General features: G+C 46.0%; 1 protein-coding gene across 2 annotated transcripts in view; it reads left to right on the forward strand.

The window, feature by feature from the left end:
• The window catches only part of cherp (calcium homeostasis endoplasmic reticulum protein), a 35,847-nt gene that overhangs the window by 15,608 nt on the left and 925 nt on the right, over window positions 1-19,314 (forward strand). The window contains exons 6-18 of one of the 2 annotated variants that reach the window (XM_062959152.1): window positions 349-460; window positions 575-664; window positions 3,868-4,111; window positions 6,592-6,770; window positions 9,652-9,861; window positions 9,903-10,158; window positions 13,478-13,716; window positions 13,820-13,953; window positions 15,916-16,002; window positions 16,777-16,929; window positions 17,018-17,128; window positions 17,349-17,443; window positions 18,469-18,654. In XM_062959152.1, coding sequence (XP_062815222.1) covers window positions 349-460; window positions 575-664; window positions 3,868-4,111; window positions 6,592-6,770; window positions 9,652-9,861; window positions 9,903-10,158; window positions 13,478-13,716; window positions 13,820-13,953; window positions 15,916-16,002; window positions 16,777-16,929; window positions 17,018-17,128; window positions 17,349-17,443; window positions 18,469-18,654 — 2,096 coding nt within the window. Of the gene's footprint in view, window positions 1-348; window positions 461-574; window positions 665-3,867; window positions 4,112-6,591; window positions 6,771-9,651; window positions 10,159-13,477; window positions 13,717-13,819; window positions 13,954-15,915; window positions 16,003-16,755; window positions 16,930-17,017; window positions 17,129-17,348; window positions 17,444-18,468; window positions 18,655-19,314 lie in introns of those variants that run through there. The other variant, XM_062959151.1, reaches the window with a different exon arrangement.

A 19,314-nucleotide genomic window follows, 5' to 3' on the forward strand; every position in this document is an offset into this window, starting at 1 on the left:
TTATTATTAACAATACTGAGGCTAGGTGACCATCTGTCAGGGTGCTTTGTTTGTGCTTTTGGTGCACAAATGCAGAAGGGGGTTGGACTAAATGGCCCAAGGGGTCTCTTCCAACCCTCTTTGTTGTTACTATTATTATTATTATTGACACAAAGACACAGTATAACACAGCAAATGAGAGATATAAACTGGATTTTGAATCACAAAATCACAAGTCAAACACTTTCCAAGCGTTGGACTGTGTGATTTATTATTATTATTATTATTATTATTATTATTATTATTATTTATCAACCTGCTGGTGCATGCTGTTTGGGTCTCACCGCTGTCGGTTTCCCTCCCTGGCAGCCAGCGGAAGCAGCAGCGGGACCTGCTGGCCGCCCTGCAGAAGGTGGTGGTGCCCATCTACTGCACCAGCTTCCTGGCCGTCGAGGAGGACAAGCAGCAGAAGATTGCCCGGGTGAGCGGCCGTGGATCGGTCCCCGCGGGGGAAGCCGTGGCGGCCAGGAGCGCGTCGCCGGGGGTCCCCATCCCGCCCGGTAACGCCCTGCCTTTCCCTCTTGATTTCCCACAGCTCCTTCAGCTGTGGGAGAAGAACGGCTACTTCGACGAGGCCATCATCCAGCAGCTCCAGAGCCCCGCCCTCGGCCTCGGACAGTACCAGGTAAGCCCCGGCCGGGACGGGACCAGCGCCTCGGGAGGCCACGCTTGGAGCCGGAACCCAAGCATGGTTTGTGTTGGATACGGGAGACCCTACCGTAATAATATAATACTAGCTGTGCCCAGCCACGCGTTGCTGTGGCTTGTCTGGTGGTGTTGGGGAGAACTTGTTGAGGCTGGATGGCCATCTGTCAGGAGTGCTTGGATTGTGTCCTCCTGCATGGTAGAAGGAAGTTGATCTGGATGATCCTTAGGGGTCACTCCAAACCTTAGGATTGTATGATGATGATGTTGTTGTTATTATTATTATTATTATTATTATTATTATTATTATTATTATTATTAGTATTGAGAGGCTGGGTGGCCATCTGTTGGGAGTGCTTGGATTGTGTCCTCCTGCATGGTAGAAGGAAGTTGATCTGGATGATCCTTAGGGGTCACTCCAAACCTTAGGATTGTATGATGATGATGTTGTTATTATTATTATTATTATTATTATTATTATTATTATTATTATTATTATTAGTATTGAGAGGCTGGGTGGCCATCTGTCGGGAGTGCTTGGATTGTGTCCTCCTGCATGGTAGAAGGAAGTTGATCTGGATGATCCTTAGGGGTCACTCCAAACCTTAGGATTGTATGATGATGATGTTGTTGTTATTAGTAGTAGTAGTAGTATTACTATTATTGAGAGGCTGGCTGGCCATCTGTTGGGAGTGTTTGGATTGTATCGTCCAATGGCAGAGTTGGGTTGGACTGGATGTCCTTTAGGAGTGTCTCCTAACTGTCTGATGCTATGATTCGATGTGTATTATTATTGTGCAGATATTGGATGGCCATCTGTCAGGAGTGGTTGGATTGTGTCCTGCTGCATGATATAAGGAAGTTGAACTGGATGATCCTTAGGGGTATCTGCTAACCTTAGGATTGTATTATTATTATTGAGAGGATGGGGGGGCTGAGTGGGTTGCTAGGAGACCAAGTGGGCAGGGCTTAGCCTACTAACTGGCAGCAATTGGATAAAAACAATTCTTCCTTTCCCTCTAATTAGGACTTTATTTTTCTTTTCTTTTTGTTGTATGAACGCAGAGGCATGGATGAGGGGTTGTGCTGCCAAGTTTAGTGTTTCTGGGACGTGTAGTTTTGTTGTTTTGTCCTAGGCCGAAATTTCATGACCCTTTTATATAGATAGAAGTACTACGCATTGCTGTGGGAATTGGAATTGGAGTGAACAGCTTTGGTGCTTTAAAGTGTGGCTGTTTTGTATATAGGGTATTGTTGGTAGGCGAGGTTGAATGAGATGGAGTAGGTTTATGGTTTGAAAGCGCTGAGCTGCTGAACTTGCGGACCAAAAGGTCCCAGGTTCAAATCCCGGAATGAGCGGAATGAGCTCCTGCTTTTAGCCCCAGCTCCTGCCAACCTAGCAGTTCAAAAACATGCCAGTGTGAGTAAATCAATAGGTATCGCTCCTATTGGCAGGAAGGTAACGGCGCTCCATGCAGTCATGCCAGTGGCCACATGACCTAGGAGGTGTCTATGGACAACGCCGGCTCTTCGGCTTAGAAATGGAGATGAGCATCTACCCCCAGAGTCAGTCACAACTGGACTTAAAGTCCGGGAAAACCTTTACCTTATATATATGTCCCAGTTTCCAACAGACCTCACAACCTCTGAGGATACCTGCCATACGTGTGGGCAAAACGTCAGGAGGGAATGCATCTGGCATGGCCAGGCAGCCCCGAAAACTCCCAGTAAACCAATAACTCTGTTTATCCCAATATTATTTCGTATTCTCGGTGGTTGTATTTCCAGTGTTGACTGTTTATTGTCTATATTTGTTTTGCACTTGTTGTATTTTATATGTCTCACCTTGAGTATTTGGTGAGCCGGCCCAAGTCCCTCTGGGAGATGGATGGTGGCAGGATAGAAATAAAGTTTATTATTATTATTATTATTATTATTATTATTATTATTGTATGACACAGCAAACAAGATAGACATGCTGGATTTCGTATCACAAAATCACAAGTCGAACACTTCCCAAGTGTCTAGGACTCTGTGATGTATTTTCGGATGATGCTGCAGATCCCAGTCAATGTCTATTGTTTTGTCAATGTCTATTGTTTCCAAATGCCGGCTGAGATCTTTTGGCACAGCACCCAGTGTGCCCATCACCACCGGGACCACCTGCACTGGTTTCTGCCAGAGTCTTTGCAGTTCAATCTTGAGGTCCTGACAGCGGCTGAGTTTTTCCTGTTGTTTTTCGTCAATGCGACTGTCACTTGGGATGGCAACATCAATGATCCAAACCTTTTTCTTTTCCACAACTGTGATGTCTGGTGTGTTGTGTTTCAGAACTTTGTCAGTCTGGATTCGGAAGTCCCACCGTATCTTTCTTTGCGTGCTCATTTTCCAAGACTTTTGCAGGTTTGTGATCCCACCAGTTCTTTGCTGCTGGGAGGTGGTACTTGAGGCATAAGTTCCAATGGATCATTTGGGCCACATGGTTGTGCCTCTGTTTGTAGTCTTTCTGTGCGATTTTCTTACAGCAGCTGAGGATATGATCCATGGTTTCGTCGGTTTCCTTGCACAGTCTGCATTTTGGGTCATCAGCTGATTTTTCGATCTTGGCCTGAATGGCCTTTGTCCTGATGTCTTGCTCCTGGGCTGCAAGGATCAGGCCTTCTGTCTCCTTCTTCAGGGTCCCATTTGTGAGCCAGAGCCAGGTCTTCTCCTTATCAACTTTTCCTTCAATTTTGTCAAGGAACTTTCCATGCAGTGTTTTGTTGTGCCAGCTGTCAGCTCTAGTTTGTAGTGCGGTTTTCTTGTACTGATTCTGCTCTAGTTTGTAGTGCGGTTTTCTTGTACTGATTCTGCTCTAGTTTGTAGTGCGGTTTTCTTGTACTGATTCTGCTCTAGTTTGTAGTGCGGTTTTCTTGTACTGATTCTGCTCTAGTTTGTAGTGCGGTTTTCTTGTACTGGTTTTTTGTCTGCTGTGCTTTGAGGAGTTTCTGATTTTTGACTTCACTCAAAGCAGGTTCTTCACTTTGCTTGACATCTTCTGCCAGGGCATGTTCTTCTTCTTCTTCTGCTTGTTTCACTTGTAAGAGTCCTCTTCCCCCTGATCTTCTAGGCAGATATAGCCGGTCAACATCACTGCGAGGGTGCAGTGAATGATGAATGCCCGTCTTTCCTCTCCCATGGCAGGCCACCCTGATCATTGAGTTTGCCAGCGTGGTGCAGCCCGTGCAGGTGGCCTTCCAGCAGCAGGTGCAGACCCTCAAGACCCAGCACGAGGAGTTTGTCGCCAGCCTCACACAACAACAGCAGCAGCAGCAACAACAGCAGCAGCAGCAGCAACAGCTGCAGATCTCGCCCCTGGAGAGCGAGGTGAAGCCGGCCCCCGCTCCAGCCCCGGCCCCCCCTCCGGCCGCCCCCATCGCCCAAGCAGGTAGGGGGGCTTCCTGGGGAGGGGAGGGGAGGGGGTGGAAGCGGCACGCGGGGCACAGCTCAGCCCCCTGCTACACTGTCCGATGATGTGTTTTGATGATCTGGATTGTCTGGCATTTCCGATCCAGTCTCAGCCACAGCACAAAGATGCTGTCGGTCAGCCATCAGCCCTTCAGCCCAGTGGGCCGTTTCACCATTGCACTACTGGATTACATACACACACCGACAGACCCCTTGGGAGTGTCAGAAGGGTCGCCAAAGACCACCAGAAAACAGAGAAGGCTGAAGATCTCTCTGCCTGTCATGGGGTTCTTGTTAATGTGGGATTTGTGTATTGATAGTGTTTAAATGCAATTTGTGTCATGCTTGTATTGCAACTGATTGCATCATCCAGAATGTACCATAGTGTGGAAAGAGTTCATTGCCAAGAGGCTATGATGAGCTTGATGTGTGGCTGGAACTAGGGAGTATCCAGACACAAGTGTTTGTGCATAACGATTGCATCAGTTCAGTTGAGTTCTGTCTGCCTAGTTGAGTTCTGTCTGACACTTACTGCCTATGACAGGGAGAACCAGCTGATTCTAATCCATCTATGCCAACGATCGCGTCATCACCACCCAAACAGGGAGCTTTGAAATGGCTGAACAGAAGCTCTCTGAAGCTTTAGGTGCTCTTACTGTTAATGTGGGATTTGTGTATTGATAGTGTTTAAATGCAATTTGTGCCATGCTTGTATTGCAACTGATTGCATCATCCAGAATGTACCATAGTGTGGAAAGAGTTAATGGCCAAGAAGCTAGGATGTCCTTGATGTGTGGCTGGAACTAGGGAGTATCCAGACACAAGTATTTGGATTTGTGCCATGCTTGTATTGCAACTGATTGCATCATCCAGAATGTACCATAATGTGGAAAGAGTTATTGGCCAAGAAGCTATGATGTCCTTGATGTGTGGCTGGAACTAGGGAGTATCCAGACACAAGTGTTTGGATTTGTGCCATGCTTGTATTGCAACTGATTGCATCATCCAGAATGTACCATAGTGTGGAAAGAATTAATGGCCAAGAAGCTAGGATGACCTTGATGTGTGGCTGGAACTAGGGAGTATCCAGACACAAGTGTTTGGATTTGTGCCATGCTTGTATTGCAACTGATTGCATCATCCAGAATGTACCATAGTGTGGAAAGAATTAATGGCCAAGAAGCTAGGATGACCTTGATGTGTGGCTGGAACTAGGGAGTATCCAGACACAAGTGTTTGGATTTGTGCCATGCTTGTATTGCAACTGATTGCATCATCCAGAATGTACCATAGTGTGGAAAGAATTAATGGCCAAGAAGCTAGGATGACCTTGATGTGTGGCTGGAACTAGGGAATATCCAGACACAAGTGTTTGGATTTGTGCCATGCTTGTATTGCAACTGATTGCATCATCCAGAATGTACCATAGTGTGGAAAGAATTAATGGCCAAGAAGCTAGGATGACCTTGATGTGTGGCTGGAACTAGGGAGTATCCAGACACAAGTGTTTGGATTTGTGCCATGCTTGTATTGCAACTGATTGCATCATCCAGAATGTACCATAGTGTGGAAAGAGTTAATGGCCAAGAAGCTAGGATGACCTTGATGTGTGGCTGGAACTAGGGAGTATCCAGACACAAGTGTTTGGATTTGTGCCATGCTTGTATTGCAACTGATTGCATCATCCAGAATGTACCATAGTGTGGAAAAAGTTAATGGCCAAGAAGCTAGGATGACCTTGATGTGTGGCTGGAACTAGGGAGTATCCAGACACAAGTGTTTGGATTTGTGCCATGCTTGTATTGCAACTGATTGCATCATCCAGAATGTACCATAGTGTGGAAAAAGTTAATGGCCAAGAAGCTAGGATGACCTTGATGTGTGGCTGGAACTAGCGAGTATCCAGACACAAGTGTTTGGATTTGTGCCATGCTTGTATTGCAACTGATTGCATCATCCAGAATGTACCATAGTGTGGAAAGAATTAATGGCCAAGAAGCTAGGATGACCTTGATGTGTGGCTGGAACTAGGGAGTATCCAGACACAAGTGTTTGTGCATAACGATTGCATCAGTTCAGTTGAGATAGTGAGATAGACAAATAATAGACACGACTGAGATACAAGATAGGACCGAGATAGAGAAAAAAATTAGATAGGACTGAGATACAAGATAGGACTGGGACCCACATATCAAAATTTCACTTTTGTTGGCCGTCCAGAATCCTAAAATAACACACACAAAGCAGCCCTTTTCCTATTCAAAGCAACACAGCTGACAATTGCCAATTTGGAATCCATCGGGATAAACTGTGGAGGTGATGCAAATATTTGACCTGAACGGGATCTTGTTAATTTTAACTTGTTGTATGTTGTACGTATGTCTATGTGTTAAATGTTTTGATATGGCCAATGGGCTAATCAATAAAACGTGATATTGTTTTTTTTTTTTTTTCTTTCAGAGGAGGGAAAGGCCCAGCTGCCGCTCGCAGGCGCCGCAGCCACAGCCGCGGAATATGAAGCCGCAGGCGCCGGAGGGACCGACCCGGCCGTGCCTGGGCCTCGCGGGGCTCACGAGCACCTCCCGCCCAACAAGCCGCCCTGGTTCGACCACCCCGTCACCCCGTGGGCCCAGCAGCAGGTAAGCGAAGGGCGCCGCTGGGAGGAGAGCAGGCCTCTTGGGTTAGGACAAAGGTGGGCAACCTTTTTGCGCTTGGTGTGTCAAAATTCACCCAAAAAAACCTAGCATGACTTGGGTGGTGTGTCACTTCGAGAGAAAAAAAACAAAACACCATAATTTCGCAATATGTATAGTTTAAATAACCAAAATATATAATTGTAATATATAACTATTTAATAAATCAAAAACTATTTATTACCATTACAGTAGAGTCTCACTTATCCAACATAAACGGGCCGGCAGAATGTTGGATAAGCGAATATGTTGGATAATAAGGAGGGATTAAGGAAAAGCCTATTAAATATCAAATTAGGTCATGATTTTACAAATTAAGCACCCAAACATCATGTTATACAACAAATTTTAAAGAAAAAGTAGTTCAATACACAGTAATTACTGTATTTATGAATTTAGCACCAAAGTATCACGATGTATTGAAAACATTGACTACAAAAATGCGTTGGATAATCCAGAACGTTGGATAAGCGAGTGTTGGATAAGTGAGACTCTACTGTATATTGAAAACATTGACTACAAAAATGCGTTGGATAATCCAGAACGTTGGATAAGCGAGTGTTGGATAAGTGAGACTCTACTGTATTTCCATGTACAACTATCTATGGTACCTCTTGCAGTTTCCACGCTGATTTCTCTCTATTCCAGTTTCAATGTAGTCAGGAATAATGGATAATATAATAATAATAATATAGTAATAATATAATAATATACTACAATAATAATAGAATAATAATAGAATGATATAATTTTATATATATACTAGCTGTGCCCAGCCACGCGTTGCTGTGGCAAAGTATGGTGGTAGGGGAAATAAAGTAATGAGGAAGTAGTGGTAGTTAAGGTAAAGGGTAAAGGTGTGGAGTCCAGATAATCCAGTCAAAGCAGATAATATAAGATTATAAATGGGTTATATAGTTGTGTGGAAGGGCCTTGAATCTACACTGCCATCTAATCCAGTTAAAATCGGATAATTTGTATTTTATAGGCAGTGTGGAAGAGGCCTAAGTGAGGTCTAACTTAGGGTGGGTTGGTTGCTAGGAGACCAAGTGGGCGGAGCTTAGCCTTCTAACTGGCAGCAATTGGATAAAAACAATTATTCCTTTCCCTCTAATTAGGACTTTATTTTTCTTTTCTTTTTGTTGTATCAACCTAGAGGCGTGGATGATGGGTTGTGTTGTCAATTTTCGAGGTTGTGGGGTGTTTAGTTTTGTTGTTTTGGCGGTTGCCAGGATTCCATCACTCTTTTATATATATAGAAGATATATATATACAGTAGAGTCTCACTTATCCAACATAAACGGGCCGGCAGAACGTTGGATAAGCGAATATGTTGGATAATAAGGAGAGATTAAGAAAAAGCCTATTAAACATCAAATTAGGTTATGATTTTACAAATTAAGCACCCAAACATCATGTTATACAACAAATTTTAAAGAAAAAGTAGTTCAATACACAGTAATACTATGTAGTAATTACTGTATTTATGAATTTAGCACTGAATTATCACGATGTATTGAAAACATTGACTACAAAAATGTGTTGGATAATCCAGAACGTTGGATAAGTGAGTGTTGGATAAGTGAGACTCTACTGTATGTGTATTAATACAGATATACACATATATATACAGATATAGATTCCTTTTTTGATGATGAACCAGTTAAAGTTAGATGGAAGTCAACAAACCTTTTTTCCTTTTTTTCCCTCTTCTTTTCTCTCCTTTTTATCTTACTTATTTCCTACTTTACTATAAACAAGTAATGTTCTCCCACTTTCGATGTGCAAACTTTATTTTTTTTTCTCCATAATAAAAAAACTTTCAATAAAAATATTTGACCAAAAAAAAATAATAAGAAATACAGTAGAGTCTCACTTATCCAAGCCTCTGGATAATCCAAGCCATTTTTGTAGTCAATGTTTTCAATATATCATGATATTTTGGTGCTGAATTCATAAATACAGTAATTACAACACAACATTACTGTGTATTGAACTACTTTTTCTGTCAATTTTGTTGTATAATATGAAGTTTTGGTGCTTAATTTGTAAAATCATAACCTAATTTGATGTTTAATAGGCTTTTCCTTAATCCCTCCTTATTATCCAAGTTATTTGCTTATCCAAGCTTCTGCCGGCCCGTTTAGCTTGGATTAGTGAGACTCTACTGTATATATGTGTATTAATACAGATATACACATATATATACAGATATAGATTCCTTTTTTGATGATGAACCAGTTAAAGTTAGATGGAAGTCAACAAACCTTTTTTCCTTTTTTTTCCTCTTCTTTTCTCTCCTTTTTATCTTACAGTAGAGTCTCACTTATCCAACACTCGATTATCCAACGTTCTGGATTATCCAACACATTTTTGTAATCAATGTTTTCAATATATCGTGATATTTTGGTGCTAAAGTCGTAAATACAGTAATTGCTACATAGCATTACTGCATATTGAACTACTTTTTCTGTCAAATTTGTTGTCTAACATGATGTTTTGCTGCTTAATTTGTGAAATCATAACCTAATTTGATGTTTAATAGGCTTTTCCTTAATCTCTCCTTATTATCGAACATATTCGCTTATCCAACGTTCAGCCGGCCCGTTTACGTTGGATAAGTGAGACTCTACTGTACTTATTTCCTACAAGTAATGTTCTCCCACTTTCGATGTGCAAACTTTATTTTTTTTTCTCTCCATAATAAAAAACTTTCAATAAAAATATTTGACCAAAAAATAATAAGAAGAAGAAATAAGTAGCGAGGAGCTTGTGGGGTTTGGATGTCCATCACGGACTCTCTCTCTCTGTGTCTCTGTTTGTGCAGCCGCCGGACCAGCCCCCGTTTGCGCACCACCCGGGCCCCCCGCACTGCCCGCCCTGGAACAGCGGAGGGGGGTCCCACGAGGGGATGTGGGGGGAGCAGCGGGAGCCCGGCTGGAGCAACCAGCGCGAGGCCGGCCCCTGGAACAGCCAGCCGGAGCCCCCCGCCTGGAGCGGCCAGTTCGAGGCCCCCTGGAACAGCCAGCACGAGCAGCAGCCGCCCCCCCCCGCAGCAGCAGCCGCCCCCGCCCCCCCCCGCCCTGGGGAGGGGCCCAGCGAGAGCCCCCCTTCCGCATGCAGCGCCCGCCCCACTTCCGGGGGCCCTTCCCCCCGCACCAGCAGCAGCAGCAGCAGCAGCAGCACCCCCCGCAGTTCAACCAGCCCCCCCACCCACACAACTTCAACCGCTTCCCGCCACGCTTCATGCAGGACGACTTCCCCCCGCGGCACCCCTTCGAGCGGCCACCCTACCCACACCGCTTCGACTACCCCCAGGGGGACTTCCCGCAGGGTGAGTGGCCTCGGGAACCGGGAGCATGGGAATTTATTTAATTTATTTATTATTTATTACTAGCTTGGGGACCCGGCGGTGCCCAGGTTATTCGTAGATGGTGTTGAGTTATTTTGGATATTTTGAATGGGCCCATTTGTGCAGATCTGTGGCTGATGGGGTTTTCAGTGGGAGGCAATTTGGGTGAAGGTACTGCAAATCCCATAATCCTGCCCAAACTGCTCAATGGTCTGTGGGAGGTGAATCAAGGGAAGGTACTGTAAATCCCATAATCCTTGGTCCATCCTGCCCAAACTGCTCAATGGTCTGTGGGAGGTGAATCAAGGGAAGGTACTGTAAATCCCATAATCCTTGGTCCATCCTGCCCAAACTGCTCAATGGTCTGTGGGAGGTGAATCAAGGGAAGGTACTGTAAATCCCATAATCCTTGGTCCATCCTGCCCAAACTGCTCAATGGTCTGTGGGAGGTGAATCAAGGGAAGGTACTGTAAATCCCATAATCCTTGGTCCATCCTCCTCCAATTGGCACCAGGATGTAAAGGGGGTCACGGGGGCTCTGTGTGCCAAATGTGGTTCAGATCCATCACAGGTGAGCACCACAGTGGTGTGTGGGAGCTGAAGCATTTGAAACTACTGCAAATCCCATCATCCATTGTCCAGCCTGCACCAAATGGCACCAGGAGATAAAATGGGTCATGGGGGTTCTGTGTGCCAAGTTTGGTCCTGATCCGTCATTAGTTAGAGTAACAGTGGTCTGTCAGAGACAAAGTGTTTGAAAGTACTGCAAATCCCAGAATCCTTGGTCCATCCTCCCCCAAACTGCTGCAGCGTGTGAAGTGTGTCGTTTGGGATATGTGTGCAAAGTTTGGTTCAGTTCTGTGATTTGTGGCACTTGCTGTGGTCTCAAGAAGTGGGTGAAGGTACTGGACGTCCCATAATTCTTGGTCTGTCCTTCCCCAAACTGCCCCAGGGCATAAAGGGGGTCATGGAAATTCTGCCTGCCAAGTTTTGTCCAGTTACATCACTGGTGGGCATCGCAGTGGTCTGTGGAAGGCAAAGCAATTGAAAGTACTGCAAATCCCATCCTCCGTGGCCCATCATTCCCCAAACGGCACCAGGACATAAAATGGGTCATATGGGTTATGTGTGTCAAGTTTGGGCCAGGTCCGTCATTCCTGGCGGTCCCAGTTGTCTGTGAAAGTGGGAGCCAATCAGAACGCTGCCACATACTCCGCCGCATACAAACATTCACTTTTATAATATAACTAGCTTGGAGACCCGGCGGTGCCTGGGTCATTTGAGAAAGGCCTTGTTTGCCTGTGTTCCAAGTGTAGCCTCTATCCAATGTCAGCTGGGTTCAGTGGGTGCGGGTGAGCTCCAACTCCCATATGCAAGTCCCATCGTCCAGTGTCCATCCCCCTCCAACAGAGCCAGTATGTAGAATAGGTCATGAGGGCTCCATGTAGCATGTTTGGTCTTGATCAGTCATTTGTGTGGGTCGCGGTGCTCTCAGGAAGTGAGTGAAGGTATTGGAAGTCCCATCGTGCATGGTCCATCGTCCTCCAAACTGCACCTGGGTGTAGAGTGAGTCATGGGTGTTGTTTGTTTGAAGTTTGGTCTTGATGAGACATTGATGGGGGTGACAGTGGTCTCAGGAAGTGAATGAATAGACTGCAAGTCCCATCATCCAAGGTCCAAGCTCTTTCAAACCTCACCAAGATGTAGAGTGGGCCATGGTGGCTCTATGTGCCAAGTTTGGTCTTGATCAGTCATTGGTGGGGGTCACAGTAGTCCCAGGAAGTGAGTGAAGATATTGTAAGTCCCATCATCCACGGTCCCTCCTCCCCCAAACTGCACCAGGATGTAAAGTGGGCTACCCTGCACCTGCGTGTCAAGTTTGATCCAGTTTTGTCATTCATGGGCATCACAGTGGTTTGTGGGAGGTGAATTGGATGAATGTACTGCAAATCCCATAATCCTTGGTCCATCCTCCGTCAAACTGCTGCAGCATGTGAAGTGTGTCATTTGGGATCTGTGTGCCTGGTTTGGTTCAGTTGTGTGATTTGTGGCAGTTGCTGTGGTCTCAAGAAGTGAGGGAAGGTACTGCAAATCCCATCATCCTTGGTCCATCCTGCCCCAATATACATCAGGACGTAAAGGGGTCGAGAGGAGTTCTGTGTGCCAAGTTTGGTCCATTTCTATCATTGGTGGGCATTGCAGTAGTCTGTGGGAGTTCAAGTGTTTGAAAGTACTGCAAATCCCATCATCCTTGGTCCATCCTGCCCCAAATGGCAGCAGGTCATAAAGTGCATCGTGGGGATGAAGTCTGCCAAGTTTGGTGCAGATCCGTCATTCCTGTTGGTCTCAGTGGCCTGGGATAGTGGCGGCCAATCAAATCGCGAGCACATATTCCGCCAGGCCAATCAAAACGCTGATACATACTCCGATTTCACTTTTATTATAGATATAGATATAGATTTATTTATTTACAACATTTTTCTCCCGCCTTTCTGTCGCACCTCAGGCTAAGTTCACCTTGCAATAGATACCCAGTCAGACACACAGATAGTCTTTTGAGGTTTTTATTAAGCAAAGCAGGATATAAATCAAGCAAGCAATGCAAAGGTAGTTCACAGTTATAGTGAAAGCGTCAGTAAGTCCAATGAGATCACAAGGTAAAGAATTGTCCAATAATCCAAAATGCAAAGTCCGTAAGTTCAAAGAGCATGGCAAGAGCAATAATCCACAAGGCAAGGTTAGAGTCCATAGAGTCCAAAGAACAAGGCCCAAGAACCCAAGAAGACGGGCAAGGAAAACATCCACATAGATGAAGCGATGAATGGCTCTGACAAAGAGTGATCTGCCAAAGCACACTTTAATAACCACTCAGGAAGGCGTTCCTTTTCCCACAGCTAGACTCCCGTTTACGCGCCAAACGCTCACTTCTACGAAACTGGGAACCCACCCAAGACAAACGGTCCTCTCTGGATAACGCATTGCTTGTGCTACCGTTCTCTTGCACCTGGCCTGGAGCTAAACCGTCTCCCTCATTATTTTCCAAAGCTGCAGTTTCTCCCTCTTCATTTCTCAAGGGAAGAATGTCAGCCTGACCGTTGGGGTCAGCAGTTCATCCTGCTCAAACTGAAACTGCATCTCTGAGCTGTCTTCAGCCTCAGACGGTTCTTGAATCCCAAAACCAGAATCCCCTTCCTCTTCATCCTGAAACTGGCCAGCCTGTGGCTGGGATACAACACTTTCTCACCCGAGGGGACTCAACAAGCCTCTCTCTCTCTCTGTCTCTCTCTCTCTCTCTGTGCAGAGATGGGCCCCCCGCACCACCACCCGGGGCACCGCATGCCCCACCCGGCCATCGGGGAGCACCCCCCCTGGGGTGGCCCGCAGCACCCGGACTTTGGGCCCCCGCCCCACGGCTTCAACGGGCAGCCCCCCCACATGCGCCGGCAGGGGCCCCCCCACGTCAACCACGACGATCCCAGCTTGGTGCCCAACGTGCCCTACTTCGACCTCCCGGCCGGACTCATGGCCCCGCTGGTCAAAGTGAGTGGAGGGGGGGGGGGAGACGGGACATGAGATGACCCCCACACACACACAAACACATGGCTGACGTTCGCTCACGGGTTCTCTCCTTCTTGCTCTTCAGCTGGAAGACCACGAGTACAAGCCTCTGGACCCCAAGGACATCCGCCTGCCGCCCCCCATGCCCCCCAGCGAGAGGCTGCTGGCGGCCGTGGAGGCCTTTTACAGCCCCCCCTCCCACGACCGGCCCAGGAACAGGTGAGGACTAGCCCCTCCCTCCTCAAAGGCCCTCGTCTCTCTCCGGGGAGTGGAAGAGATCTCATCCAGAAGAAACACAATCCAAGCCCTCCTAACAGGTGGCCCTCCCGATGTCATGATCTCCGATCTTTGACATCTCCGGACACAGAGTAAGCGCTGACAAAGAACAGATGCCATCCATAAAACAGGCCAGCCATAAAACCTCAATTACCCTCTGGTATGTGAAAGCCCCTATATAAATGGGCCAAAGAGAAGGTTCTGGTATTTGGTACAATAAAGCCTGTTGGAATCTACCAGCGTGTCTTGGACAGGCCAGCCATAAAACCTCAATTACCCTCTGGTATGTGAGAGCCCCTATATAAATGGGCCAAAGAGAAGATTCTGGTATTCTGTACAATAAAAACCTGTTGGAATCTACCAGCGTGTGTCTTGGTGCTTTTTTCTGGTGGAAGACTTACCCACAGCACAACTGGGAGAAGAGAACCTAACAATTTGTACAGAATACCAGAATCTTCTCTGTAGCCCATTTATATGGGGGCTCTCACATACCAGAGGGTAATTGAGGTTTTATGGATTGTTAGGTTCTCTTCTCCCAGTTGTGCTATAGGTCAGTCTTTCACCAGAAAAGGCACCAAGACACACACTGGGTAGATTCCAACAGGTTTTTATTGTACAGAATGCCAGAATCTTCTCTGTAGCCCATTTATATAGGGGCTCTCACATACCAGAAGGTAATTGAGGTTTTATGGATTGTTAGGTTCTCTTCTCCCAGTTGTGCTATAGGTCAGTCTTTCAGCAGAAAAGGCACCAAGACACACACTGGGTAGATTCCAACAGGTTTTTATTGTACAGAATGCCAGAATCTTCTCTGTAGCCCATTTATATAGGGGCTCTCACATACCAGAGGGTAATTGAGGTTTTGTGGCTGGCATCTGTTCTTTGTCAGCGCTTGCTCTGTGTCCGGAGATTTCAAAGATTGGAGATCATGACACCCGCCCAGAGAAGTGCTTGTACCAGGAAATGTCAAGTGAATTTCACAAGGAAGAAGTAAGTTGACGGTGGTTGTGGGGATGGTCCAGCAGTTGGCCATGTTGGGTCTGTGTGCCAAGTTGGGTCCAGATCCGCTGTTAGTGGGGTTCCGAGGGCTCACGGAACGCGGGTGAACTATAACAGAGTGAAAGGTCAATCCCCCCAAAGTCCAACAGTGTTCCCAGCTGGCCATGTTGAATTTGTATGCCTTTCTATTATCTGACAGTTCTGGTTATCCGACATTCGGCCCACCCATTTATGTCGGATAACCGGAACTCGGCTGTATTCTGTCAGCGTGGTGTCAGGGTGTGTGCTTGGTGGGTTTCTTTCAATCATCTTCTCCAGCACCCTGATGAATAATTGTCTGCTCACCAATTCCTCTTCAGTGTTAGACTCAGTAGTCTGAATTCCAAACATTTATTTAAATATCTATAATACATATTTACAAAGCACAGCAAAAGCCATTGCTCTGAGCTGGCATTCTTCTATAGCCTCTCTCCTCGGCAAGCGCAGCTCAACACAGAGAGAGATAAGAAGACACATTCCTCAGTCCGACCTCCAAAGCTGGAAACCATGCCCCATAGGTCATAGCAATCACAACAGGCTGTCAGTCAAACTAGCCTGCTGTTAACTGTTTCATTGCTGAAACACACACTCTGGCAACAACAGCAGAAACACTTGATTGACATTTCATACGCATACAACCATAATCCAACATATTCAAGGTTGTGTTTTGCCACCTTTGCATGTTTCTGATTTTGTTGTCTCGGCTGCCCAGGAATGCCTGGCGAGAACTCCACCTCCTTGAGGCCGGTCCCTTCTTTGCTTCTTCCCAAGCATCCCCACAGATGCGATGAACGGGAATGTTCCTTGCAGATCTCCCTCCGGAAGCGAGCGCTGAGCTTTCTTTCTGTTCTTTCTTTCTCGTTCCAGCGAAGGATGGGAGCAGAACGGGCTCTACGAGTTCTTCCGGGCCAAGATGCGCGCCCGGCGGCGCAAGGGGCAGGAGAAGCGCAACAGGTAAGATATATAATAACTAGCTGTGCCCGGCCACGCGTTGCTGTGGCTTTTTTTAGTGGTGTTGGTCAATCTACATTAGGTTTTATTTTTGTTGTGACCCTCTCCCTCTTTTATACTCACAATTAGTATGGAATGGCCATGGACCTTGAAAGCCTGGGTGGTTCCGTGTCTGGGGGGGGGGGGGGGGGGTCCCATTCGTGAGCCAGAGCCAGGTCTTCTCCTTATCAGCTTTTCCTTCAATTTTGTCAAGGAACTTTCCATGCAATGTTTTGTTGTGCTAGCTGTCAGCTCTAGTTTGTAGTGCGGTTTTCTTGGACTGATTCTGCTCTAGTTTGTAGTGCGGTTTTCTTAGACTGATTCTGCTCTAGTTTGTAGTGCGGTTTTCTTGGACTGATTCTGCTCTAGTTTGTAGTGCGGTTTTCTTGGACTGGTTTTTTGTCTGCTGTGTTTTGAGGAGTTTCTGATTTCTGACTTCAATCAAAGCAGGTACTTCACTTTGCTTTACATATTCTGCCAGGATTCTTTATTATTATTTCCATGCAATATTTTGTTGTGCCAGCTGTCAGCTCTAGTTTGTAGTGCGGTTTTCTTGTACTGGTGTTTTGTCTGCTGTGCTTTCAGGAGTTTCTGATTTTTGACTTCAATCAAAGCAGGTTCTTCACTTTGCTTTACATATTCTGCCAGGGCATGTTCTTCTATTATTATTATTATTATTATTATTATTCCTTGTTCTTCTGATGCCGGTGATGACAGGTGTCTCTTCCTTCCGCCCAGTGGCCCCTCGCAGTCCAGAAGCCGCTCCAAGAGCCGCGGCCGCTCCTCCTCGCGCTCCAACTCGAGGTCCAACTCCAAGTCTTCCGGCTCCTACTCACGCTCCCGCTCCCGGTCGGGCTCTCGCTCCCGCTCCTACTCGCGCTCGCAGTCCAGGTAAAGCGAGGACGGGCGGCAAAGGGGAGGAAGGGAGGCTCTCGCGGGTCGGTTCCCTTCTAAGGGGGAAACGGGCTTCTTTTTCCAGGAGCAGAAGCCGGTCGCATTCTTCTCGGAGCCGCTCTCGGTCCCGCTCCCGGTCCAAATCCTATTCTCCCGGAAGGCGCCGCCGCTCCCGATCTCGCAGCCAAACGCCTCCGTAAGTGGTCATAGTGGTACAGTCAAACTGGCAAATTAACATACACTTGGAATACAAGTTAGGAAATATTTACCTTAATATATATTTGCTAACTTGTATTCCAAGTGTATGTTCCAAGTGTATGTAGGGCCAGGAGCCCGGCCTGGCTCCTGGCCGTGCACCCCAAGGCCACCCCACTTTGGGTTGCGCTGACCCCTGCTTTGCTCCTCCTTCTCTGCAGCTCTGCGGCCGGACTGGGCTCCAGCTCGGGGAATACTGTTCCGGAATCCAGGTTGGGAGAGGAGAACAAAGGGCACCAGATGCTGGTGAAGATGGGTAAGGGGCTCCGGGGAAGGGGCGGGGGGCCTTGGGAGGCGGTCACTCTCGCCCGTGGGTTTCTTGCTCCCCAAGGGCCCCCGAATATACGCTCAGGGGAAATTGTCTCTTAGTAATAATCTAGACACATAATAGGGCCTTGTGTCATGATCTCGGATCTCCGGTCGGCTGGCAAAGAACAGATGCCAGCCATAAAGCAGGCCAGCCATAAAACCTCAATTACCCTCTGGTATGTGAGAGCCCCCTATATAAATGGGCCCAAGAGAAGGTTCTGGTATTCTGTACAATAAAACCTGTTGGAATCTACCACCGTCAAAGAACAGATGCCAGCCATAAAGTGGGCCAGCCATAAAACCTCAATTACCCTCTGGTATGTGAGAGCCCCTATATAAATGGGGCAAATTTATTTATTTATTTATTTATTTACAGCATTTATATTCCGTCTGGTATGTGAGAGCCCCCTGTATAAGTGGGCTACAGAGAAGATTCTGGTATTCTGTACAATAAAAACCTGTTGGAATTTACCAGTGTGTGTCTTGGACGGGCCAGCCATAAAACCTCAATTACCCTCTGGTATGTGAGAGCCCCTATATAAATGGGCCAAAGAGAAGGTTCTGGTATTCTGTACAATAAAACCTGTTGGAATCTACCAGCGTGTGTCTTGGACGGGGCCAGCCATAAAACCTCAATTACCCTCTGGTATGTGAGAGCCCCTATATAAATGGGCCACAGAGAAGGTTCTGGTATTCGGCACAATAAAACCTGTTGGAATCTACCCAGCATGTGTCTTGGTGCCTTTTCTGGTGGAAGACTGACCCATAGCACAACCGGGAGAAGAGAATCCGACAATTTGTACAGAATACCAGAACCTTCTCTTTGGCCCATTTATATAGGGGGCTCTCACCCATGCCACATACACGCAAGCATATTTTCACTTTTATTATGTGTATAGATTTATGTTTATTTTGTTTATATTGATTTAATGCAGTGAGTTTAGTCCGCTTCAGGCTGTCTTCTGTCCGCAGGGTGGAGTGGCTCCGGAGGGCTGGGGGCCAAGGAGCAGGGCATCCAGGACCCCATCAAGGGGGGAGACATCCGGGACAAGTGGGACCAGTACAAGGGGGTCGGGGTGGCCCTGGACGACCCCTACGAGAACTACCGCCGGAACAAGAGCTACTCCTTCATCGCGCGCATGAAGGCCCGGGACGAGAGTGAGTGGCCGCTCAGCCATATGTCGGCATATTGGAATATTTCACCTTGTATGCAAATGCTTTTATGTTAAGCAATGAAACAGTGTATTATAATAATAATAATACTGTATATACTCGAGTATAAGCCTAGTTTTTCAGCCCTTTGTTAAGACTGAAAAAGGCCCCCTCAGCTTATACTCGGGTGAGGGTCCTGGTTGGCTTATATTTGGGTCAACTTATACTCGAGAAGATATTATTATTTTATTAATTTACTCTATTATTATTGGTATTATTACATTTATTATTTTACTCTATTATTGTTGCTACTATTACATTTATTTAACTCTATTTTTATTATTATTATTAATAAATTTATTATTTCACTCTGATCTTATTATTATTATTGCATTTATTATTTTACTCTATTATTACATTATTTATTTATTATTCAAGCTTACATGCATTATTTTTCTGTATTATTGTTATTAAATGTATTATTTTTCTCTATTATTATTGGTATTATTACATTTATTATTTTTCTCTGTTATTGTTGCTACTATTACATTTATTTTACTCTATTATTATTATTAATAATAATAATACATCACACAGTCCCAGACACTTGGGAAGTGTTCGACTTGTGATTCTGTGATATGAAATCCAGCATGTCTATCTTGTTTG

This window comes from Anolis carolinensis, unplaced genomic scaffold (assembly GCF_035594765.1).
Source record: "Anolis carolinensis isolate JA03-04 unplaced genomic scaffold, rAnoCar3.1.pri scaffold_7, whole genome shotgun sequence".
NCBI classification, from domain to species: Eukaryota; Metazoa; Chordata; class Lepidosauria; order Squamata; family Dactyloidae; genus Anolis; species Anolis carolinensis.